At 36.7% G+C, this 27,732-nt stretch overlaps 2 protein-coding genes across 2 annotated transcripts in view; one reads left to right on the forward strand and one right to left on the reverse strand.

Moving 5' to 3' along the window:
• LOC142344868 (uncharacterized) overlaps positions 1-27,732 on the forward strand; it is a 577,092-nt gene that overhangs the window by 335,240 nt on the left and 214,120 nt on the right. The gene's annotated exons all lie outside the window — the stretch shown is intronic.
• LOC142344858 (FACT complex subunit SPT16-like) overlaps positions 1-27,732 on the reverse strand; it is a 120,506-nt gene that overhangs the window by 33,716 nt on the left and 59,058 nt on the right. The window contains exon 2 of the mRNA XM_075396892.1: positions 2,395-2,512. Coding sequence (XP_075253007.1) covers positions 2,395-2,503 — 109 coding nt within the window. The 5' untranslated portion in view covers positions 2,504-2,512. The remainder of the gene's footprint in view (positions 1-2,394; positions 2,513-27,732) is intronic.

A 27,732-nucleotide genomic window follows, 5' to 3' on the forward strand; every position in this document is an offset into this window, starting at 1 on the left:
GTTAATGAGGATCAGAGAAGATGACATTACGCCACATAACTGCAGCTGAAGTGCGGCATCAACAAAAAGAGAGAGATAGAGATAGACTGAGAAAGATAAAACAGTAACGAGAAAGAGAACGAAAGGAACCCTAACCGACAGAAAGAAAGACAGGAATATTTTTCATGATGGAATTCGATTCTGCAACTTCTAATTTTCTAGCCTTGTTAGTAAATAAATCATACAGAAAAAAACTGAAGTTAAAATTAAAAAAGTTTTCAACTTCACAGTAAAAAATGTTCAAAACAATTTTTTGTCTCAAAATTCTGTCAAGTAACCCATCGCCGAGACTTGAAAAGTTTTGTAGGCCAGTAATAGTCTTAAACTCAGAAAAGGACCAAATATTACAATTTTGGAGAAAATTGCAAATTTTAACAAAATCTTACTAAAATTCAAGATATTAAAATCTTAAGAACCATTTAATTGTCTCAAGAGACTATTCGGTATCCCTGTTTCAAGCCTCAAATAGTTTCACAGGCTCATAAAGATACATTGGGAACATACACTGGGAACATAAACATTTTAAATTTTATCCAAAAATGAAAAACTGTAGTCATTAAAAAGTTGATCACCATCCCATTAACACTAAAAACTATACAGCAGCTTATTATCAAACATTGTAGGAGGTCCCATGGCCTCTGCTGCCGAAAAAATTCAAAAACATAAAATTACAAATATTTTAAAAAATTACCGAAACTCTTGACATTAAAATCTTGAAGAATATTTCATTACATCTATAAACTATGCCGTAACACTAGAGGAAGTTCCGTGGCTCTTGAGGCTAGAGGAAAACAAAAATGACAAAAAATTTAACAACAGAAATTGCGCGTTTTATTAAAAAAACATTGGTAAAAGTTGTGATATTAAGAAGTTGAAAATTAATCCATGACCAACAAAAATTTTCCAATAAATTATTATCAAACCCTAACAGAGGTTTACCCTTGAGGTTTGACCCTTGAGGCTCAAAAAACCTGAACAATGAAAATAAATGTCAAAAAATTGAAAAAATTGCGAGTTTTGTAAAAAAAAAAGCTTAAATTCGTGATGTTAAAATCTTGCAAGACATTCCATTTAATCTAGAAAATATACAGTAACCTATTTTCAAACCCCAGAGGAGTCTCCTTGGCTCTTGAGGCTAAAAAACCTAAAAGACAAAAATTTTCAAAAAAAATGAAAAAGCAAGTTTTATCAAAAAATTGCTAAAATTGGTGAAATTAGAAAGTTGAAAAACTATTCCATGGCCAATAAAAACTTGTCAGTAACTTTTTATCAAACCTCAAAAAGTTGCACGTTTTGTCCAAATAATGCTAAAATTCGTGATGTCAAAATGTTACAACCATTCCATTACCACTAGAAACTATGCATTATTATTAAAACCAAAAGGAGCTTCTTTGACACTTAGGGCTGATAAAAAACAAAAAATGTCAAAAACTTTCAAAAAGCTTGAAAAAAATTGCAAAATAGTATTAATTTGCGTTTTCAGCAAGCGGTTGTTCGTCAGTTGCTAGCCACGTGGGCCTTGGGTTGCACCGGGGGCTGATGGGGGGCAACAGTAAGGTTGGGGGGCAACATTAGGGTGGGGTGGCAACAGTAGGGTGGGGGGGGGGACAATAGTGGGGGGGGGGGGGGGGGGTGGTCAACAGAGGGGGTGTCTTCAACCTCCAAGAACCGCCCTTCACAACATAAGTATAAGTCACAACAGTTTGAGCTGAAACAGAGCTGAAAAGCTCTAAGAGCACTTAATGCCCGTTGGGCGCTACCTGTTTATACCGTTTTTGAAGACGAAAAGTCAAAAGCGTGAGACGAAAAATCGGTCAAGCGAAAAATTGCACTAAAAAAGGCCGACAGGACTAATTTAATTGGTACAAACTTCTTTTAAGAGCAATTAAACATAAACTAACGTATGATAACGTTGGATGAATTGCTCTCGAACAACAGGCGGTGAGACATTTGATTCAAGGGATGTTCGCTTAGAATTTTTTTATGGGTGAACAACACACCGCCCTCATAGGGGTTCGAAACCGCGACCTCCATGATTGCAGCCCCGTCATAGTTATTATACCATTCTGGGGGGCTATAATTTTGATGGGGGGCTAGAATGGGAAATGCCCCCAAGCAATTGAGATAGCACAAAAAATAAAGTCAAGCGTATAGAAGACACTTGAAAGCGAAAATTGTTCTAGAACAAAAACGGTTGAGCGCAAATTTTGCATTAAAAAGAAATACACGAGTCCAATAATTACTTCAAATTTCGTTCGAGGGCACTCAAATTCATTTACATAACTATGTATATTGTGAGAGTACCAGGCATTTTGCTAGAATTATTAAGTTAATATTTTCAGATTCGTAGCTTACCAACTGCAACAGCTATCGCATCACAAGTTTTCATTTCTGAAGTGCGCCAATGGTTGTAGAACATTTTCAGACGCTCTCTACAAAGCGTGTCGTTAAATTCAAGCGCCATTATCTGAATCTTAAATGAATTATTACATCATAATAGTTGTGATTATAAAAACTCATACTGAAATATGTTTCCGCGTCTTTGATCAATATCCAAGTGATATTGCAACAAACACGTAAATCATGACGACCAAGTCGCATCCTTTTGCAAATTCCTGTTCGGTGACATATTCAAAGCTCAAGAAACTGACGTCTTATAACATTAATCGGGGCAATTATTAGACGCTAAAAAGGCGTCAAGTTGAAATCACCTCCCAGGGTGTGGCGTAAACACTCACAGTAGAGGATTCAACCTATTATTTGTTAGACGCTCAAACCTATTCGTTATTTTAACTCAATTCTTAGAACTCAATAGATAGAGTCACAGACAAGTTTTCATTCGATTGTTACACCTGACGGTGAACGCTGTTCGAAAACGTTCGTTTTTCAAATCAATTTTAATTTTAATTGACAATTCCTACCCCTCTGCGTCTATTATTAGTATTCCTAAAGAAGGCAACACGGTCATTATTGCTGTTATAGCAGTAGTGTAGTCTAAGGAATCCAATCCAGGGGCGAAATTGACCCTAGTTTGCAATTGGTGTAGGATAGAAAAATAGACGCAATTTAGGACGAAAATAATTATTGCATAGCCTTAAGTGCCCAAAGCAAAACAAATATGCCTGAGTCAGGCGGTATTCGCTTGACTAGGTGAATAAGTGGGTCTTTCACATTATAGCACCCCCCCCCCCCCCAGCATGAAATTATAGCCCCCTTTTTATGGTATATTTACCATGATTGAGGGGCTATAGGTTATCTGACCACTACGCTGGAGGAGGGAGGCTAAAATGTTAAAAACGCGAATAATTTATAACAAGGTTAATTCAAACAAGGTTTACAAATACAATGTAACACTTCGCGGTTAATTCAATAACATTAAACGTATAATTGTAAGCAATCAAATATTGTCTATAGTTGTTTTTGCTGACAAAATAATCTTGCTGAATTCGTGCGCCGTTGATTATTTTCCATAAGTAGGTGATCCAAGATCCAGCAGATGGTTCAAGTTGATAAACCAAAACAACTATAGAAATAAGTATTAAAAAGCAAACGTATTATGCAATCGACTAAAATTTTAGTAATTATTACTAGTTTTACTGAATAATTTAGATTTAGTAAACAATTTTTAGATTTAGATATTGTAAATAATATTAGTACGTGATCAGCAAGCAATGAATGGAACTCAAATTCAAATTACCTCAACATTAACAAATCAAAATCAATTATTCTTGAAATACGATATCGAATCAATTATTACAAATGGAGCTCCAATGGAGTACGAGATACCAAATTTGAACCACTACCATAGTTACTTTTCAAAATTCGCTCTAATTCAGAGTGCAGGGCATCATATAGTGACATATAGTGACACTGCCGATTCCACTCAACAGAAAGTAGATCTGCTAAATAGGTATTTTCAGTCTGTATTTTCTGAGAAGACCGAAGACATGGTAGCCGATGACCTTCCGGAACCAACCCTTATGAATTTTGATGTCAGCTCAAAAATAAGATCAATTTTAACAAACCTTGATGTCTCAAAAACTCGAGGTCCAGATAACATTCCCGCCTGTTTCTTGCAGCAACTGGCTGAACCGCTCAGTCTATTTCTGAGCGCAACCTTTAGGAACATCAAAAGATTAGGAAAAATCCCGAACTGTTGGAAAATTGGAGCTGTGTCGCCCATCCATAAAAAAGGCTGCAGAGCAAGTGTCAAAAATTACAGACCAGTGACATTGCTGCCTTTAGTTTCGAAAGTACTCGAACGATGTATGTATGATCCGATCGAAAAGCAGTTCTCGGATCATTTAACAACCAGTCAACATGGATTTATGAAAAAACGATCCGTTGTGTCGAACATGCTCTGTTTCTTGAACGACGTTCAAGTTGCGTTGGAAGGAAACCCAAAGTCGATGTATTCCTTATACACCGACTTCTCAAAAGCATTCGACAAGGTCCCGCATGCTGAATTGTTGATCAAAGTAAGGAGAATTGGAGTGGGCGGGTGTGTACTTAGTCTTCTCAAGGACTATTTATATAACCGTAAACAGTTCGTGAGATGTGATGGTGTCAGGTCGGACCTTCTACAAGTATCAAGTGGTATTCCGCAGGGGTCCATTTTGGGCCCCTTACTCTTCTGCATATTCATAAATGATTTGCCAACTTCCTTGATATCCAGCACCCCATATCTGTATGCGGATGACGCAAAGTTCTTGCTTATTGACAAAAGCAACCATTAAAATTCAAAAAGAAGTTGACAGAATCTCACTTTGATTATCCAGGAACAGAATGTCACTTGCTGCTGAAAAATGTTGTCATATAGCATTTAAGGGACAGTCCCTCAGCCTTACGACGAATAACACTACATTAGAGCAACCCACAAAGGTGACTGACTCGGGAATGCAGTTTACAGGTACCCTGAAAGCGGCAAAGCACCTCGAGCCTAGGCTTGCGAAAACTAATCGAACTTTTGGTTTTCTGAAAAGAAATTTATCGAAGAATATGGAAACGAGAGTGAAAATTTGTGCTTACAAATCCCGAATTCTACCCTTGAATACTTTTGCTTCAAGCACTTGGCACCCATCGCGTAGAAGTATGAGACTAATGGAATGCTTTCAAAGACGTGCGTTGAAGTGGATAACGGGCTATAGGAATGCATCGTACTTTGAAAACATGGTATCCATAAGATTACTTCCGCTTCCTATGTTTCTGCAACTCAATGATTTACTTCTATTGTCTAAACTGTACCATGATAAAGAAAACGCATTTCCATTGATAGAAACCTATGAACACCAATATGGCAGGGTTAAAAGCAGATTATTCAAACTTCCAAAACTGAAAACCGAGAAATTCAGAGAGAACTTTTACTTTCGAACTGCCAAAGTTGCCAACAATCTGCCTGAAGAGATAGACTTTTCCCAGCCTTTGGGACTCAAAAGACGTATTCTGTCTTTCATGTGGGACCGTCTGATGTTGAACTTCAACGAAAGAGTAGTGTGTACATGGACCATTTTCTGTGATTGCGCCGATTGCAGAAGATAGTTGAATCAAGACCAAAACTTATGGGAGCAATCCCCTCGGCTTGATGCCGAAAAGTCACAACAACAACAACATAGTGGTAAGCACCAAAATAAAATGAGAAATGACAATAAAAGCAGAATAAACAGAACTTAAAAAGTAGCAAAAACCATTACAAACTCGTTGACTTTGTCGTAAATTTGTGCAGAGAAACAAAAGAAGTCTGTAGTTCACGCCACTTGGGAAACAGTTTTTGTTCGTTTAAATTATTTCATAACATTTAATTCTGAGGTAAATTTTTCTATTTCTTTAATATCATTCAACCGATGCAGCTCTTCTTTTCGGAAGGTTACTTGTATAATATTGTTGTTCACTGCTGTTTCCTCAAGTTTCAGTTCATACTTACAGAATTTTTCACCAATAAGCTTTGTGTCCATTTATTAAGATTGCGTATCAAATCCAAAAGGTGGCCCCACCAGTGCAGCTGACCAATCTTTGCTTATTTTAACATCAAACAGCGGTAGTAGCTATCGTTCTGGAACTTGTGGAGTATGATGTTTGAAAAATTAGCTTTTTGCCCCAATGAAGTAAAGAAATTATTAAACAGCAAAGCTTAAAGATTAGTTATTGGAATCAATTGATTGTCAACAAACAAACAACGGTAATATACAGTATAGTGAATGAAACAGTTCAGAAAAACTATTTGCAAGACAAAAAGTCTGGACAGATTTGAAACCAATGAAACGAACTGACTGGTGTAAAGTTTTCCTTGTCATTGAGAGGAGAGCAATTGTTACAACCTAGGCAGTGGAAGACAAATTGCTGTTCAATCTGCTGAAAAAAACGCCAGAAGCTCCATCCAGCAATAATCAGACAAATGAACAACCAAAAACCAGCGATGTGAATCGAAAAAAGCAAATCGATATTAAACTGAACTGCAAAGGCTGCTTTAAGGTGATCAGCCAAGCAAAAATGAAGAGCAACCTGGAGTTTTGAGCATAACCAGCAGTTTTTGTACAGTACCTGTATGGTATCATCCAGCACAAATCCCATAGGACAAAAATCTACAGGCTTTACTGGAAGAAGTTAATCTGAACTGAAGACATTTTACGAATAATCGACTACTCAGATCGACCCAAAAAAACTAAAGGTTCTTCATCAACAGACTGCTTGCCTTCTAAAGGCAGAGATACCCAAACAACTGCATCCTCGAAAAAATTTGTACCCCACACAGGAGATTTTGTTGAAGACAAAATAAATTAAGCAAAAGAGTGCAAACAATTTTGGACTTTCATTGGCTTCATATATAAGCAAAAGCACGCAACCAACAATGAAGGCAACGTATCTACTACTGAAAAAAGATCTAGATCGTAAAGTGATGATAACAACCACAAAAAAATAACACTGTTCGCTCCCAATCAACTGAAGCTCGAGAAAAATCACCCTTCAACTGGACCAGAAAGAAGAGAAACATCTCGGATTGGGAGGTATAAATGACATAATTTAAAACTAGATTGATCACTGGTTTGCTCGGAAGAAACACGTATTATGAATAGGAATATCTTCTCACAATATCGAATTCCACGCGATTGCTGAACGAGCGTTGAAGACCAAGACATTTCCCTCAGAGCTGATTTGCGATACAACAGTTGTTATTAAACTAAAAGTAACGAACATTGAAATTGAATAAATTTCGATAGAAACCATGTTCAGGGGCCATATTGGTCTAGTATGTCCATTGATACAGTGGATCAGAGACCTTTAAGATGTGACGACGGACTCAGAGAAAATGAGCCAACTGAAAACTCAACTGACAGGCAAGGCGACATCAACAGTATCTGGAATGGTTTGTTCTGGATAGTTCTTCTGGAGAGGAATTGTGGAAGGCATCATTTGATCATATATTTACAGTTGGATAGTCTACGCGAAACAAGTCAACTGAAATCTCACAATTCATCAGGTCTGATCAAATTCTTGCTTATTTTTTTCAACACACTGAAAGCGCTTAAAAATACAGCAAACTTGGATCTGCAACCGCGCATGACACAAGATAAACTACCTCAAGGTAACAAAGACGTGATGGTTCTCTGTTGATGACAAAGAAAAAGACTGGCCTGTTCAGATTGTATTTTTAGAAAGCGAATTGGACGGGCATTTGTTCATGAAGGATTTTCAGCTTTCAAGGAGGGCGAAATGAAGAAAACCGAAGAAAAACAAAGAAATAGAGATAACGTTTGTCAAAATCATTGAATTTCAGTGCAATTTTGAACGTAAAGAAATGACGACAACGCAAAACGATCACTGACCGCGATTCAGGATAACGAGTGTGAATGATTGGTACGGAGAAGTATGGAAGCAGCCCTTATGTAAACGGCAAGTTAACGATGTGTGGGCGAGAGACATGGATTCAAAATTGTAGAGTCAATACATGGATTTACCAAAAGCGCCACTGGTTGATACAGACAGAAACCATATGAGCGAGAAAATCAAGCATTCAACCAATGCGCAGCAATCAACTAGGGTATTTAAGAATAAAAAGCTTTCCACAGAGAACTCTTGTCTCAATAAAGAGCGTTGGTAAAAAGTTGAACACAAACTATAGTGTATCAATGGAATGTTTTATTGATCAAAATATGCAAGAGAAATTAGTACAAGGCGCCGATGCAACGCTTAACGCAGCTAGCCTTGATGGAACAAAACACCTAAAGCAAAAAAGGAACTACACTCAAAAATTTTTTTTTCAGTCGAAGCGTTTGCACATCTCTCATTCTCACGGGGAAACGTAAACTGGGACTACAATGAACTGAAGCAAATCTTCAGTCATTTGAGTATTTTCCCGAACAATGTTTCAGCTCGATGGAACTTGGCATCGACCTTGGTCAAGATTTTTTGAGCAGCAAAACCCATTGGAACACAAAATAAGAAAAAGTCGCTAGCTTTCTGCTGCTCTAACGTAGTTAGGATGGGTAGTGAATGGACAAATTATGGACAAAAGGAAACATTTTTTAAAGAAATGTATAACTGGCTGCGATTATCCAAACCTCTTGGGTTATAGAATTCTGAGCTGCAAAACTCAACGTCTTTAGTCAGTTAAAAGCAAAAACTCAAACCTAAAAAATGCCAGAGAATACGACAAAATTTACAGGTTAGCGGTACCAAATAGGAAGGGCTGTTAATTGACTCAAGGCCAAACCTGCCGAACAACTAGAGCTTAGCCTTTTATTAGTATTCTTGAAGAAGGCAACGCGGTAATTATTGCTGTAGTAGCAGTAATGTAGTCCAATCTAAGAAATCAATCCAGGATCGAAATTGACCCTAGTTTGCAATTGGTGTAGGATAGAAAAATAGACGCAATTTAGGACGAAAATAATTATTGCATAGCCTTAAGTGCGCAAAGCAAAACAAATATGCCTGAGTCAGGCAGTATTCGAATGACTAGGTGAATAAATGGTTCTTTCAGATTATAGCAACCCCCACCCAGCATGAAATTATAGCCCCTTTTATGGTATTTTTACCATGATTGAGGGGTTATAGGTTATCTGAATAATACGCTGGAGGAGGAGGCTAAAATGTTAAAAACGCGAATAATTTATAACAAGGTTAATTCAAACAAGATTTACAAATACAAGGTAACACTTTCGCGGTTAATTCAATAACATTAAACGTATAATTGTAAGCAATCAAATATTTTCTATAGTTGGTTTTGCTGACAAAATGATCTTGCTGAATTCTTGCGTCGTTGATTATTTTACATAAGTAGGTGATCCAAGATCCAGCAGTTGGTTCAAGTTCATAAACTAAAACAACTATACAAATAAGTATTAAAAAGCAAACGTATTATGAAATCGACTAAAATTTTAGTAATTATAACTAGTTTTACTGAATAATTTAGATTTAGTAAACAATTTTTAGATTTAGATTTTGTAAGTAATATTAGTACGTGATCAGCAAGCAATGAATGGAACTCAAATTCAAATTACATCAACATTAACAAAAGATCATCAAAATCAATTATTCTTGAAATACGATATTGAATCAGTTATTACAACAAATGGAGCTCCAATGGAGTACGAGATACCAAATTTGAACTGCTAATTTAGTTACTTTTCAAAATTTGCTCTAATTCAGAGTGCAGGGCATCATATAGTGACAGAGTGCTAAGCACCAAAATAAATTCGGAAATGACAATTCAAGCAGAATAAATAGAACTTAAAAAGTAGCAAAAATCATTACAAACTCGTTGACCTTTGTGCAGAGAAATCTGTTGTTCATGCCGCTTGGGAAACAGTTTCTGTTCGTTGAAATTATTTCATAACATTCAAATCTGAAAGAAAACTTTTCTATTTCTTTAATATCATTCAACCGATGCAGCTCTTCTTTTCGGAAGGTTACTTGTATAATATTGTTGTACACTGCCAAGTTTCCTCAAGTTACATATTATATTTAGAGAAATTTTCACCAAAAAAATTTGTTTCCATTTTTTAAAATTGGCTATAACATCCGAAAGGTGGCCTCACCAATGCAGCCTACCAATTGTTGTCTATTTTAACATCAAATAGCGGTAGTAGCTATGGTTCTTAAACTCGTGAACTATTATGTTTAAAACATTAGATTTGGCCTAATTGAAATGAAGAAATAGTGAAACAGCAAAGCTTAATGATTAGTTACTGGGACCAGTTGATTGTCAACAAACAAAAAACGGTTATCTACAGTATAGTGAATGAAACAGTGCAGAAAGAAAAAATATCTGGACAGATTTGAGAACAGTGCAACGAACTGACTGGTGTAAAGTTTTCCTTGTCATTGAGAGGAGAGCAGCTGTTACAAATTTGGCATTAGAAGACAAATTGATGAAATAAAAACGCCAGAAGCTCCATCCAACAAAAATCAGGCAAATGAACATTCAAAAAACCAGCGATGTTAATCGAATAAAGCAAATCCATAAATAAACTGAACTGCGAAGCCTGCTTAAGGTAATCAGCAAAGCAAAAAAAGAACAGCAACCAAAAATTTTGAGCATAATCAGCAGGTTTTGAACAACACCTGTTCGGCATTATCCAGCATAAATCCCGTACAAAAAGATCTCCAGGTTTTAGCGGAAGAAGTTAACCTAAACTGAAGGCTTCCTACAAATAGTCGACTACTCTTATCGACCCAAAAAGACTAAGAGTTATTCATCAACAGACTGCTCACTTTCTAAAGGCAGAGATATCCAATCAACTGCATCGTCGAAAAAAACTGTACCTTACATAAGGATTTTGTGGAAGACCGTTTAATATAAGCAAAAGAGGGCAAAGCAGTTTTGGACTTTCATTGGTATCATATATAAGCAAAATCACGCAACCAACAATGAAGGCAACGCATCCAATACTGAAAAAAGATCTAGATCGTAAAGTGATAAAAACAACCACAGACAAATAACAATGATCGCTCCCAATCAACTGAAGCTAGAGAAAATTTGCCCTTCAACTGGACCCGAAAAAAGAGAAACATCTCTGATTGTGAGTAATAAACGACATACTTTAAAACTAGATTGATCACTGGTTTGCTTGGAAAAAACACGTATTATGAAAAGGAATAGTCTTCTCACAATATCAAATTCCTCGCTATTGCTCATCGAGCGTTGAATACCAAGACATTTCCCTCAGAGCTGATTTGCGATACAGCAGTTGTTATTCAGCTAAAAGTAACGAACATTGAAATTTAAAAAATTTCGATAGAAACCATGTTCAGGGGCCATATTGGTCTAGTATGTCCATTGATACAGTGGATCAGAGACCGATCAGACGTGACGACGGACTCACAGAACATGAGCCAACTGAAAACTCAACTGACAGGCCAGGCGACATCAACAGTTCCTGGAATTGTTTTGTTCTGGATAGTTCTTTTGTGCTGCAGAACGCCTTCTAGAGAGGAATTTTGGAAGGCATCATTTGATCATATATGTACAGTTAGATAGTATACGCGAAACAAGTCAACTGCTGAAGTCTCGCAATTCATCAGGTCTGATCAAATTCTTGCTTAATTTTTCCAACATTCTGGAAGCGCTTAAAAATACAGGAAACTGGGGGTCTGCAATTGCGCTTAACAGTATTAATGACACAAGACAAACTAGTTCAAGGTCACAAAGAAGTAGTGGTTCTCTGTTGATGACAAAGATAAAGACTGGCCTGTTCAGATTGTAGTTTTAAAAAGCAAATTGGACGGGCGTTTGTTCATGAAGGATTTTCAGCTTTCAAGGGACAGCGACATGAAGAAGACCGAAGAAAAACAAAGAAATAGAGAAAACGTTTGTCCAAATCATTGAATTTCAGTGCAATTTTGAACGTAAAGAAATGAAGACAACGCAAAACGATCACTGACCGCGATTCAAGAATATGAGTGTGACAAATTGGTACGGAGAAGTATGGAAGCAGCCCTTATGTATACGGCAAGTTATCGATGTGTGGGCAGGAGACATGGATTCAAAATTATAGCGTCAATACGTGGATTTACCAAATAGTTGATACAAACAAAGACCATATGAGCCTGAAAATTACGCATTCAACCTATGCGCAGCAATCAACAAGCGTATATACGAAGTGAAAGGGACATAAAAAACGGTATTTGCTCCATCATACATTGCTAATCCCAAACAAGCCTGCAAGAGAGAGACGCTTTTCCAATGCTGCATCACAGTACAAAAAAATCTGCTTATATAAGACGCTACTAGCAGAACCAGTTCTGCTACACGGTTTGACTCGAACAAAACTCGGATTTTGTGAATGAACAAAAGCAGTCACAAAGTCGACGAATCTACGAATTGACTTTTCTAAAATCACGAATTGAGATTTTTACAAGTGCAAGTTCCGGGACAGGATAGAAAGTTGCTGCTGTTATATCCAAACTGGACAAAAGTGAAAATGATCCAATGTCTTTCATTGATCATAAGAACACTGGCCCAAACAAAATTGAAAAACGGCATTATCAAGAGGGAACAACTAACTATAGTACATAGGAGTAGTTTTTTCAGATTATTGGACATCCCCTTCACACTCTGAATTGATCACGGGAGTTTGCAGTGGCTTTTATCCATTATGTTGGAAGAATGACAAGCAAAAGGGTCCAATTTTTACAAAGGTTTTTCTAGGACATCCTTTGGCTTGGTGAACAGCACGGCAACGCGGAAACCCTCTCTCATCAAACAAACAAAAAAACTCGAAAAAAAAGGCCGAGGAGATTTCACCAACAGGAATTAGCCGCCTCCAACTAATTTAGATACAGCCGTAAACAACTTGAGAGAAGCGCGTGAATTTTTGTGGTCCATAACGGATCATCCGGAAGAAATTGTGGCGAAAAAGAACCTCGAAGTAAGGACTAATTAGACAGAAAGCACAGCTATTGCAAATTTTTTTTTGCTGTACTAATGAAAAACAAACAGTACAACTGCATTTTTTAGGGTAAACGCGAGGACCAGGTAACAAGTGCCGGAAATCGGACACAAAGTCCTTGGATTATGGAACGTTTGTGAAAACTGATGATGATATGGGGTTTTTCTTCATACTAAATTCGTAAACTACTGTCAAGGATGGCCACCTAGAGTTCATCACTGTACCAGAGGTTGCAAAACGCAAAGTGTTCGAACAACTGTAGAAGTTGATAATAACGGAGAAACAAATTGCTCTACAATAGACTCTCGATAGAATTCGGCTACGCTTCTGATGGCCTGTGGTGTGTAGAAACGTTGAGAATTGAATCAAAATATGCAAAAAAAGTGCAGCACCTTCAACAAAGACAGGAAATTAACAAAAAGATGATAAGCCACTGCATAGATCACCACGAAGTTGAAATTACCATGCGGGCAATCTACAAATTAGCAACGACGAAGCAGCGTAATCGCCAAATTTACAGATGGGTTAGAGAACCTGTAAAAATGACACTTAGGGAGCGAAACCGTGGGTACTTATCAGTTCATTACAGGTATCAAAGGTTAAGCTGATATGCCTGCAGCTTTCCAGAAAGTAACTGATTAAACATTAATTGATTTAAAATTTTCCTAGTGTTTCCTGGATTATATGATATTTGTTAGTCCAGGATCAGAAGAAGGTCTCCTGCAATATGTCTATAAAGGACATAAAAAGCTTGACAATTATAATGTTCTATTTTACCTTCCTAAAGTTCACTTTCACAGTATCTCTAGCCCATCTGTAATTATTGCGACTACGCTGTTTCAACGCATCCGCTTCATCGCGGCTGTTCGGTAGATTTTTCCGCATTATGATTTCAAATGCCTATCGAACTATGCACTCACTTATCATCTGTTGATATCCGCGCTTCGTTGGGCTTTTGTCCGTTATAATGCACAACGTGATGATCTTCATTTTCTTACGACTGAGCTTTGTTTATCACCTCCTGGATTTTTGGTGCAACCGAACTTGGATCAGACCATGGGAGGCACAGCTTTATGAACGTAGCCAGCTGAAGCAAAAAAGGGCAACACTTTTTTGTCCTTCTTTTTTTCATTGATAATATTTCGGGTGTAATTGCATTAATGCGGTTCCATAATCCAAAATCTTTGGGTCCAATTTTTGGCACTTGTACACTGGTCATTGCATTTACTCTAATAATACTTCAAATGTACTCTTTGTTATTCATTGGGACAGCAAATCTTGTAAGATTTGTCGCAATAGCGTGTTTTTCTACCTCTTTAGTCCATACCATACGCTGAGGTTATTTTTTGCCACACTAGTTTCCGGATTGTCCGCTATAGACAAAAAACCTAAAGCATTTTGGCTAATAACAGTGATAAATTAATCTTAAATATTTCATCATGGGACTTCTCAGCAGTGGGTGATAATTGGTTCTTTGGAGTCCTTGTCACGTTGACGTCTTAGTTAGAGGCGTTGACTGGAAAGTCACGCGTTCAGGGATTGTAGGGAGAGTAACGTCTTTGGTTGAAGTAGTGCTGCGTTTGCGAAGTTGAAAAAGGTCGACTGACTTGTGCGGTGGGTCCAAATTTTAGGTCCAACTTTTGGCACTTGTACCCTGGTCATTGCGTTTACTTCTATTAATACTTCAACTGTACTCTTTGTTATTCATTGGTACAGCAAATCTTTGAACAATTGTTGCAATAGCGTGGCTTTCTACCTGTTTAGTCCATACTTCGATGTTTTTTGCCACACTGGCTTCCGGATTGTCCGCTATAGACAATAAAACTTCAAGCAAATTAGTGAATATCAGTGTTAATTTTTTCTTAAATATTTCATCATGAGAAAGCTCAGTAGCGAGTGACAACTGGTTCATTGAAGTCCTTTTCATGTTGAAGTCTTAGTTAGGCGTTGATTGGAAAGTCACACGTGCAGGGATTGTAGGGAGAGTAACGAGTAATCTGTTTGTAATGATCGTCTTTGACCGAAGTAGTGCTGCGTTTGCAGAGTTGAAAAAATCAAGTGAGTTGTGCGGTGGCTAACAAAAAGCAAATAAAAGTGTTTGGACTTTTAGTGGCAGGAGTTGAATGTTCGCTTTTTACTGCGTTAATCTGCTGTGATTGGAACAATCACTTAGGAGAAATCTTTTATACAAGTGTGATTGCGTCACAAATGCGGCTAATTGTGGCAAATGGAAACTCTTTGTCAAATTTAGCTATAAAATTTATTTGCTGAATTAGTTGTGGCAGAGTATATTTTGGCACCAGCTTTTTTGCGTCTGGAACGTGTTTAACGGCAAAATCAAACGGTAGTAAACGATCAACCCAACTTGTTCTGGAGAAGATTTTTTTGAATTATTTCTTTCCGAGGCTGATAATAAAGACGATCAATTTTTTTGTTAAAATTTCCAAAAAGATTAAATTTAAAATATTCCCCCGATTGAACAACTCCTAATATTCCCATTCAAATGACATTAGATGTCCTTTCCGGTTGTTAGGGAAAGGTCATGCGAAGGCTACTGTATACCATTGTGTAGGTGAACGTTGTTCTAATACAAAGCGTACACTATTGTGTAGGTAAATCCTGCACCTAATATACAGCCAGAAACATAGGATTTGATCCGGGTTTTCAAGTTAAGATTTTAGTGTGTGTTTTGTTGCTTTTGCAAAGTGATTCCTAATGTGTTGGAAAAATTTCTAAATGATCATTTCATTCAAACATTTTTTCATAATGTGCTGATGTTATTGGTGAAGTAATTGGGAGAATTCGGAATAAACTTTCCTCAATGATGTGCTGAAGCTAAGTTTGAACTTAATTGTTAAACATTTTTAGATGCTGAAAGATTTAGAAATGCTGACGTTTTGGTTTTGGTAGTATTGATATCCGAGAGTGATTAAATTAGTATCCCAGCTATTCAGTATCTCGTCAAGCGAAGTGATCTTCGGGAAGATTAATGCAAAGACTATCTTAGTCAAGTCTTTTTAAGATATATATGGATTAATTTTGGATGCTCCTCTTGTGATCCTCGACTACCAATCATGATATCATACAAGAAGCATTGGCATTCTTTAATCCAATTATTGTGTAATCCATTTATTTCCGGAAATTTGTCGGCAAATCAGCTGAACCATAGAAACCTGTAATCAGGCGTAATGTAGCAGTGTACCCACAGCTTACAGTATGGCAAGCGGTAAAAATTGCAATGGGTTGACGTTTCCGTGTGTAACCCAAATGATTGTAGAAATCTTTTAAATCCAGTGTTGTATATTATGCTGTTGCACCCGCTGCTTGTCATTTGATATTTTAGTGTGTCGTGTCTATTCAATTGTTAATGTTTGGCATTTAAAAATTTTCTATCGAAGGGATTTTTTTTTAAATCTCGGTGTCAAATACTAAATTGACGGTTTCATGCTTTGTTCGGTATTAACGGCTGTGGAGATGATTTATTTGAAAGATTTCTTCAAGAATGATAATAAAGATGATCATTTTTTTATGGTGAAAACTTTCCGAGTTCATTATGTTTAAATTCTTCAACCGCCTCAACAACTACTGAAAGTTCAATTTAGTTGACAAAAAAATAGTTTCCAAAATATCATTCAATTCAAACTTTTTTTATGTGTCGATGTAATGGGTGACTTAATTGTGAGAATTCGGAATAAACTTTTCTAAATAATGTACCGAAGCTAAGTTTAATTTTAGATCTTTAATAATTTAAGGTGCTGAATGATTTAGAAATGCTTATATTTTTGTTTCAAGTATTGATATTCCAGATGGAACAAATTTATATCCCAGCCATTCAGTTTCTGTTCATACAAAGTGACAATCGGGAAGATTATTGCAAAGATTATCTTAGTGAAGTTTTTAAAGATATATACGGGTTATTTTTGGATAGTCCTCTTGTGATCCTCAACTAACAATTAAGACATCATACAAGAAAAACTGGGAATTTTTTATACCGATTATTGTGAAATCCATTTATTTCTGGAAATTTGTCGATAAATCAGCTGAACCATAGAAACCTGTAATGAGGCGATACGTACCAGTGTAACCATCGCTTAACATAAGGCAAGCGGTGAATTTTGCTATGGTCTGACATTTCCGGGTGAAAATAAATTGGTTGTCAGCGTCTTTTACACACGATCTTGTAAAATTTGCTGGATCATCCGTTGCTTGTGAACTTTGGAAAAATCACGCCATTGCAAACTTAACATTGTTAGCAGCGAAACCGTGGATACTTATCAGTTCATTAAATGTATCTATGGTTAACCTGATACACCTGCAGATTTCTAGAAAGTAACTGATTAGACATTATTTGATTTAAAATATACCTAGCGTTTCTTGGATGATATGACATTTGTTAGTCGAGGATCACAAGAAGGTCACCTGCAATCAGTCTATAAATAACATAAAAAACTTAACAAACATAATGTTAAATTTTACTTTCCTAAAGTTCACTTTCACAGTCAAAGGCTTCAACTCATCGGTTTTATCGCGGCTGCTCGGAAGATTTTCAGCATTGTGATTCTGAATGCCTATCCTATCGAACTACGCACTCGCTTACCATCTGTTGATAACCGTGTTTTGTTGGGTTTTATCTGTTATAATGCACAACGCGATGTTCTTTCATTTTTTTCCGACTGAGCTTTGTTTATCACCTCCTGGATTTTGGTGCAACCGAACTTGGGTCACACCATGGGAGGTACAACTTTATGAACGTAGCCAGCTGAAGCAAAAATGGCAACACTTTGTTGTCTTTCTTTTTTTCATTGACAATATTTCAGGTGTAGTCAGAAATAATGCTGGCTGCGGTTCCATAATCCAAAATCTTTGGGTCCAATTTTTGGCACTTTTACCCTGGTCATTGCGTTTACTCTAGTTATACTTCAAATGTAATCTTTGTCATCAATTGGGACAGCAAATCTTGTAAGATTTGTCGCAATAGCGTGTTTTTCTACCTCTTTAGTCCATACCATACGCTGAGGTTATTTTTTGCCACACTAGCTTCCGGATTGTCCGCTATAGACAAAAAACCTAAAGCATTTTGGCTAATAACAGTGATAAATTAATCTTAAATATTTCTTCATGGGACTTCTCAGCAGTGGGTGATAATTGGTTCTTTGGAGTCCTTGTCACGTTGACGTCTTAGTTAGAGGCGTTGACTGGAAAGTCACACGTCCAGGGATTGTAGGGAGAGTAACGAGTAATCTGTTTGTGTTGCTCGTCTTAGTGCTGTGTTTGCTGTGTTAAAAAAGATCAACTGAGTTGTGCGGTGGTTAACGGCAAAATGCAAATAAAAAATTTTGGAGCTTTAGTGGCAGGAGTTGAATGTTTATTTTACTGCGTCAATCTGCTGTGATTGAAACACTCACTTTGGAGAATTCGTGTAAATAAGTGTAATTGCGTCACAAATGCGGCTAATTGTGGCAAATGGAAACTCTTTGTCAAATTTTGCTAGAAAATTTATTTCCTGAATTAGTTGTGGCAGAGTATATTTTGGCACCAGCTTTTTTGCGTCTGGAACGTGTATGATTATAGTGTGTGTTTTTTTTGCTTTTGCAAAGTGATTCCTAATGTGTTGGAAATTAGTTTCCAAATGATCACTCCATTCAAACATTTTTTCATAATTCTATCCTCAATGATGTACTGAAGCTAAGTTTGAACTTAGTTGTTAAATGTTTTTAGATGTTGAAAGATTTAGAAATGCTGAAGTTTTGGTTTTGGTAGTTTTGATATCCTAGATTGATTAAATTTGTATCCCAGTTATTCAGTATCTGTTCATGCGAAGTGACTTTCGGTAACATTAATGCAAAGATTATCTTAGTCAAGTATTTTAAGGTATCTATGGATTAATTTTGGATGTTCCCCTGGTGATCCTTGACTAACAATTATGATATCATACAAGAAACATTGGGCATTTTTAATCCAATTATTGTGTAATCCATTTATTTCTGGAAACTTGTCGGCAAATCAGCTGAACCATAGAAACCTGTAATCAAGCGATATGTAGCAGTGTACCCACAGCTTACGGTATGGCAAGCGGTTTGACGTGTCCGGGTGTAACCCAAATGGTTGTAGAGTTCTTTCAAATCCAGTGTATTAAATTATGCTGTTTCACCCGCTGCTTGTGATTTGATATTTTATTGTTTCGTGTCTATTCAATTGTTAATGTTTGGCAATTGAAAATTTTTTATCGAAGGGATTTTTTTAAAATCTTGGTGTCAAATACTAAATTGACGGTTTTTTATCTTTGTTCGGTAACAACGGTTGTGGAGATGATTTATCTTCTGAAAAGTTTTTTTCAAGAATGATAAAAAAAAATGATCAGTTTTTATGGTGAAAGTTTTCCAAAATCATTACGTTTAAAATGTTCAACCGCCTCAACAGCTACTGAAAATTCCACTTAGTTGACACTAGATCTCTCTTCTGGCTGTTGAGGAAATGTCATGCGAAGTCTACTGTATGCCATTGTGTAGGTGAACCTTGTTCTAATGCTGCACCTTATACAAAACGAGAAACATCGCCTTTGATCACGTTTTTCAAGTTAGGACTATAGTGTGTATTTTTGTTGCTTTTGCAAACTGATTCCTAATGTGTTGAAAAATAGTTTCCAAAATATCAATCAATTCAAACTTTTTTTATGTGTCGATGTAATGGGTGACTTAATTGCGAGAATTCGGAATAAAATTTTCTAAATAATGTACTGAAGCTAAGTTTAAAATTAGATGTTTAATAATTTTAGGTGCAGAAAGATTTAGAAATGCTTACATTTTTGTTTCAAGTATTGATATCCCAGATTGACTAAATTTATATCCCAGCCGTTCAGTTTCTGTTCATGCAAAATGACAATCGGGAAGATTATTGCAAAGATTATCTTAGTGAAGTTTTTAAAGATATATACGGGTTATTTTTGGATAGTCTTCTTGTGATCCTCAACTAACAATTATGACATCATACAAAAAACTGGGAATTTTTTAAACTAATTATTGTGTAATCCATTTATTTCATTTAATTAAAGGTATCTATGGTTAACCTGATACACCTGCAGATTTCTAGAAAGTAACTGATTAGACATTATTTGATTTAAAATATACCTAGCGTTTCCTGGATGATATGACATTTGTTAGTCGAGGATCACAAGAAGGTCACCTACAATCAGTCTATAAATGACATAAAAAGCTTAACAAACATAATGTTCAATTTTACTTTCCTAAAGTTCACTTTCACAGTGAAAGATTTCAACTCATCGGCTTTATCGCGGCTGCTCGGAAGATTTTCAGCATTGTGATTCCGAATGCCTATCGAACTACGCACTCGCTTATCATCTGTTGATAACCGTGTTTTGTTGGGTTTTATTCTGTTATAGTGCACAACGCGATGTTCTTTCATTTTTTTCTGACTGAGCTTTGTTTATCACATCCTGGATTTTGGTGCAACCGAACTTGGGTCAAACCACGGGAGGTACAGCTTTACGAACGTAGCCAGCTGAAGCAAAAATGGCAACACTTTGTTGTCTTTCTTTTTTTCATTGACAATATTTCAGGTGTAGTCAAATTAATGCTGGCTGCGGTTCCATAATCCAAAATCTTTGGGTCCAATTTTTGGCACTTTTACCCTGGTCATTGCGTTTACTCTAGTTATACTTCAAATGTAATCTTTGTCATCAATTGGGACAGCAAATCTTGTAAGAATTGTCACAATAGCGTGTTTTTCTACCTCTTTAGTCCATACCATACGTTGAAGTTATTTTTTGCCACACTAATTTCCGGATTGTCCGCTATAGACAATAAAACCTAAAGCATTTTGGCGAATAACAGTGATAATTTATTCTTAAATATTTCATCATGGGACTTCTCAGTAGTGGGTGATAATTGGTTCTTTGGAATCCTTGTCACGTTGACGTCTTAGTTAGAGGCGTTGACTGGAAAGTCACGCGTTCAGGGATTGTAGGGAGAGTAACGAGTAATCTGTTTGTGTTGCTCGTCTTAGTGCTGTGTTTGCTGTGTTAAAAAAGATCAACTGAGTTGTGCGGTGGTTAACGGCAAAAGGCAAATAAAAAATTTTGGAGCTTTAGTGGCAGGAGTTGAATGTTTATTTTACTGCGTCAATCTGCTGTGATTGGAAGACTCACTTTGGAGAATTCGTGTAAATAAGTGTAATTGCGTCACAAATGCGGCTAATTATGGCAAATGGAAACTCTTTGTCAAATTTAGCTAGAAAATTTATTTCCTGAATTAATTGTGGCAGAGTATATTTTGGCACCAGCTTTTTTGCGTCTGGAACGTGTTGAACGGCAAAATCAAACGGTAGTAAACGATCAACCCAACTTGTTCTGGAGAAATTTTTTTTGAATGATTTCTTTTCAAGACTGATAATAAAGACGATCAGTTTTTTTAGGTTAAAATTTTCCTAAAAAACTAAATTCAAAATATTCGACCGACTAAACAACTCCAAAAATTCCCATTTAACTGGCATTATATGTCCTTTTTAGCTGTTAGTTAAAAACCATGCGAAGGCTACTGTATACTATTGTGTAGGTGAATGTTGCTCTAAGGCTGCACCTAAAAAAAAGCGAGAACAATCGCATTTGATTGCGGTTTTCATGTTATGATTATAGTGTGTGTTTTTTTGCTTTTGCAAAGTGATTCTTAATGTGTTGGAAAAGAGTTTCCAAATGATCGTTCCATTCAAACATTTTTTCATAATTCTATCCTCAATGATGTACTGAAGCTAAGTTTGAACTTAGTTGTTAAATGTTTTTAGATGTTGAAGGATTTAGAAATGCTGAAGTTTTGGTTTTGGTAGTTTTGATATCCTTGATTGATTAAATTTGTATCCCAGTTATTCAGTATCTGTTCATGCGAAGTGACTTTCGGTAAGATTAATTTAAAGATTATCTTAGTCAAGTATTTTAAGGTATCTATGTATTAATTTTGGATGTTCCCCTAGTGATCCTTGACTAACAACTATGATATCATACAACAAAAACACTGGGCATTTTTTAATCCAAATATTGTGTAATCCTTTTATTTCTGGAAGTTGGTCGGCGAATCAGCTGAACCATAGAAACTTGAAATGAGGCGATTTGTAGCAGTTTATCCACAGCTTACGATAAGGCAAGCGGTGAAAATTGCAATGGCTTGATGTTTCCGGGTGTAACCCAAATGGTTGCAAAAGTCTTTTAAATCCAGTGTTGTAAATTATGATGTTTCACCCGCTGCTTGTGATTTAATATTGTATTGTATCGTGTCTATTCAATTGTTAATGTTTGGCCTTTGAAATTTTTTATCGGAGGGATTTTTTTTTAAATCTTGGTGTCAAACACTAAGTTGACGGTTTCATGCTTTGTTCGGTATTAACGGCTGTGGATATGATTCATTTGAAAGATTTCTTCAAGAATGATAATAAAGATGATCATTTTTTATGGTGAAAATTTTCCGAATTCATTATGTTTAAATTCTTCAACCGCCTCAACAACTACTGAAAGTTTATTTAATAATTTCAGGTGCGGAATGATTTAGAAATGCTTACATTTTTGTTTCAAGCATTGATATCCCAGATGGACCAAATTTATATCCCAGCCACTCAGTTTCTGTTCATGCAAAGTGACAATCGGGAAGATTATTGCAAAGATTATTTTTGTGAAGTTTTCAAAGATATATATGGGTTAATTTTGGATAGTCCTCTTGTGATACTCAACAAACAATTATGATATCATACATGAAAAACTGGGAATTTTTTAAACCAATTATTGGGTAATCCATTACTTTCTGGAAAACTGTTGGCAAATCAGCTGAACCATAGAAAGCTGTTATGAGGCGATACGTATCAGTTTAACAATCGCTTACGAAAAGGCAATTGGTGAAATTTGCTATGGCGTGACGTTTCCGGGTGTAAATCAATTGGTTGTCAGCGTCTTTTAAACCCAGTCTTGTAAAATATGCCGTTTCACCCGTTGCTTGTGAATTGATATTTTATTGTATCGTTTCTATATTGTTAATGTTTGGCTTATGAGATTTCTTTTAACGGACTTTTTTGAAATCTTTGTTTCAAAGACAAAATTGTTGGTTTTATGTCTTTGTTTGGTGATAACGGTTGTGGGGATGAAGTTTTTGTCAGAACAGCTATTTTGAATAGTGATGTCTTCTTTGTCTATAAGTTTTTGAATTTCAAAATTCAGATGAGAGTGTGTAAAATGTTTATTAAAAATTGATTTTTCTCTTGTGTGCTGCTCTGTTCTTAAGAGCTTTAGCAATACGTGTAATGAGGTCCCGAATAATGTACTCTAAATGTATTTTGATAGTCCATTGAGTTTGATTGACTTTATATTTGTGTCTTGAAGGATTTAAGAGGAGACCTAACTGTTAAAAAAGATCTCTACCAACAATAGGACGAAAACCATCTTCAACAACACTTAGTTTAACTATCTCCCATTTCCATTTGTTTTTTACGGTTATGATTGTTACGCTCACATTTTTGATTGCTTCATATAAACCATTTTTCAGGTCCTGCGCTATACGCGTGTCTTCAAAAGTGAGATCTGGGAAGGCTAATACGTAGATTACTTTCGTCAACTTTTTAGAATATTTACAGAATGATTTTAGATGTTCCTCTTGTGATCCTAAACAAAAAATTATGATAATATTAAAGATGTAATGAACGCTTTCCAAACCAGTAAAGTGCAATCCGTTGACTTCAAGGAAACCGTCGGCATATCTCTTAAGCCATAGGAACCTGTAACGAAGCCATTTTAAACAGTGTACTCGCCGTTTGCTAAGCAATGCTTCTGGATTCCGTTGAAGCAGGACTTGGAAACATTTTCAAATGATGCAATAAAATATGTGGGAGTGATTCTCACAATAGTATAGCGCAACAACTAGAAAGAGGAGAACGGGACTTCGCTGTGGCTGTTATCCAATATGTTAATAGATTGACATGCAACATGGTCGAATTTTTAGAGCAGTTCCATTTTTAAGACATTTTTTGGCTTGGTTGACAACTCGGCAACGCCGCGGCCCTTTCTCGTAAAAAAACAAATGAAATCCAAAAAAAGATGACGAGGAGAGATCAGTAAAAGGATGCTGTCTGCCTCCGAATAATTTAGAAACAACCTTATCCATCTTGAGAGAACTGCGTGAGTTGTTGTTGTCTATTACGGATAATCCGGAAGCAAGGCAGAAAAATAACCTCAAAGAAAGGACTAAACAGGTAGAAAGCTATTGCAACAATTCTTCAACAATTTGCGGTACGAATGAATAACAAAGACTATATTTGAAGTTTTATTAGAGTAAAAGCAATGACCATGTCACAACTGCCAAAATTTTGAACCAAAAACTCTAGATTATGGAACCCCAGTCAGCATTAATATGATTACATCTGAAATAACGTCTTCGAAAAAAGAAGACAAGAAAAGGTGGCGTTTTTTGCTTCCAATAGCTAGGTCCAAAAAATTGTGCCCCATGGCGTGACCCAATATTCTTTCTTTTTGACATCTGGACGCAGACACTCTTGCAACTATCTATTTGGACTGTAAAAAAGCTCTTCATAAAGTTTGCCACGGGAAGTTAACTGAGAAATACACGTTTATGATGTAATGGGAGGAGTTCTGGAGCAGTTCTGGAGGAGTTCTGGAGGAGTTCTGGAGGAGTTCTGAATAACAAAGACTATATTTGAAGTTTTATTAGAGTGAAAGCAATGACCATGTCACAACTGCCAAAATTTTGAACAAAAAACTCTAGATTATTTCAACTAGCGAACATTCAACTCCTGCCACTAAAAGTCCAAAAACTTTTATTTGCTTTTTGTTAGCCACCGCACAACTCAATTGATTTTTTAAATTCCGCAAACGCAGCACTACTTTAGTCAAAGACGATCAACACAAACAGATTACTCGTTACTCTCCCTACAATCCCTGCACGTGTAACTTTCCAATCAACCCCTAACTAAGACGTCAACATGAAAAGGACTTCAATGAACCAGTTGTCATCCGCTACTGAGCTGTCCCATGATGAAATATTTAAGAAAAAATTAACACTGTTATTCGCTAATATGCTTTAGGTTTTATTGTCCAAAGCGGACAATCCGGAAGCTAGTGAGAAAAAAAAGAACCTCAAAGGATGGACTAATCAGGGAGAAAGCCATGCTATTGCAACAATTGTTCAAAGATTTGGTGTACCAATGAATAACAAAGAGTACAGTTGAAGTATTAATAGAAGTAAACGCAATGACCAGGGTACAAGTGCCAAAAGTTGGACCTAAAATTTGGACCCACCGCACAAGTCAGTCGAACTTTTTCAACTTCGCAAACGCAGCACTACTTCAACCAAAGACGAGCAACACAAAACAGATTACTCGTTACTCTCCCTAATATCCCTGGACGTGTGACTTTCCAATCAACGCCTAACTAAGACGTCAACGTGACAAGGATTTCAATGAACCAATTATCACCCGCTACTGAGCAGTCCCATGATGAAATATTTAAGAATGAATTAACACTGTTGTTCGCCAAAATTCCTGATGTTTTTTTGTCTATAGCGGACAACCCGGAAGCTAGTGTGGCAAAAAAGAACATCGAATCATTAACTAAACAGGTGGAAAGCCACGCTATTGCAACAATTCTTCACAAATTTGCTGTCCCAATGAATAACAAAGACTATATTTAAAGTTTTATTAGAGTAAAAGCAATGACCATGTCACAACTGCCAAAATTTTGAACCAAAAACTCTAGATTATGGAACCGGTCAACATTAACCAAAAACTCTAGATTATGCAACCAGTCAACATTAATGCGATTACATCTCAAATAACGCCTTCTTTGCCTCCACTGGCTAGGTTCAAAAAATTGTGCCTCCCATGGCGTGACCCAATATTCTCTTCTCTTTGACATCTGGACGCAGACACTCTTGCAACTATCTATTTGGACTGTGAAAAAGCCCTTGATAAAGTTTGCCACGGGAAGTTAACTGAGAAATACACGACTATGATGTAATTGGAGGAGCTCTGGAGCAGTTCTGGAGGATTTCTGGAGGAGTTCTGAATAACAAAGACTATATTTGAAGTTTTATTAGAGTAAAAGCAATAACCATGTCACAACTACCAAAGTTTTGAACCAAAAACTCTAGATTATGGAACCGCAGTCAGCATTAATGCGATTACCTCTGAAATAACGTCTTCGAAAAAAAGAAGACAAAAAAAGATGGACTTTTTTGCTTCCACTGGCTAGGTTCAAAAAATTGTGCCTCCCATGGTGTGACCCAATATTCTCTTCTCTTTGACATCTGGACGCAGACACTCTAGCAACTATCTATTTGGACTGTGAAAAAGCCCTTGACAAAGTTTGCCACGGGAAGTTAACTGAGAAATACACGACTATGATGTAATGGGAGGAGTTCTGGAGCTGATTGAAAGCTACCCGCAGGGACGGAAACAAAGAGTACAAATAGGAAACGCAGTGTCATCGGAGCTCGATGTTCAAAAATATTTGCGCTCACCAAGATAACTTGGTCCTAGAGTCCTTGCTCTGTTTGTTTTTCCCAAACGCAGTGTTTGGTCCCAACGATAACGTTGAACATCATATTTATTCTCTGACACAATCTCGGTCCTAATGTTTAAACCATAAATCCTTATGACAATTGGTTACAGGTACTGTTTCATAAATAATGAGCCATAAATCAGCTTGTTCAGCTGTCACTTTCAAGTGGTTTTTTGTATGCAGCCTTTAAAATGAATTTTTCGAAAGCTTCCGCTTTAAAAACTTCGTGAGCATGTTTGTAGTGACACTACACTGCCTTACCCAATGGAAGCATATTGCTCCACTCATTATTAATTCAAAAACTCGACATCAAACTTCCATCCATGAGTTTCGTATATATTACGTGCACGTCATCCATAAGCACGCTTCTTATTTGATTTAATAACTGGAATCTCGCTGTTGGGCCTCCTTTATCAGAGTGTATCCAAAGGGACAGATGTCTGAAGCGCCGTTGGATTTCCTCAATTGTTGCAGTGGGCGAAATCCAAAGTAGATCGTATTTTGACAACGCTCCTGTACCTGGTATCTTTTTCTCAATATCCTGTAGTCGTCGGGTAGTGAGCTCTTTGGCGTTTATCTCCGCCTCTAATTTTAACTCTAATTTTCTTACCCTTGAAGCCGTTTTTGAAGCTTTTTTCCGAGCTACTTCTAGCTCCCCCTCGTATTCAACGAGTTTTTTAAGAGCTGATTTTAGCTCCCCAGACAAAACGTCTGATTCAGTTCTTGCTGACTCGCAATCGAGCCGCATTTGCTAGAGTAGGCATTCCAACTCAACTAAACTTTTATTAGCTTCGATTCTAGCACGAAAGTGCTCCCGTTGCTGTTCGGCAACGATAAATTGTTGCTTTAACTCAACAACTTGCCTTTGTAGCATACTATTTTCCTGTTGTACACTTTTAGGTTGCTCCTGCAATTGCATGGAAGCAACTTCCAGCTGTTCGCTGTTTTCTAACCGTACTTTCATCCGATTCCATTCCTGCGTAGTAATAGGCGGTCTCTGGGTTAGTGTTGTTGGGTATAATTCATCCAGGGCCACGACCGTTCTAAAACGGGTTTTGACCCCGCAGATTCTATAGACTCCTCGTCGGACAACTGTTTTTACTTCATACAGTTGCGGCAGATAATATACATAATCTCCCACTTCTGGTTCCATTTGGTTCTCTAAACAAAACCAATATTAGACATGTTTAAGAGAATGAGCATCAATCCAGACACTCTATTGACGTTGAAGAATTTTCCAACTGA

Source organism: Convolutriloba macropyga, chromosome 8 (genome assembly GCF_964194025.1).
Source record: "Convolutriloba macropyga chromosome 8, txConMacr16.3, whole genome shotgun sequence".
Taxonomy (NCBI): Eukaryota; Metazoa; Xenacoelomorpha; order Acoela; family Convolutidae; genus Convolutriloba; species Convolutriloba macropyga.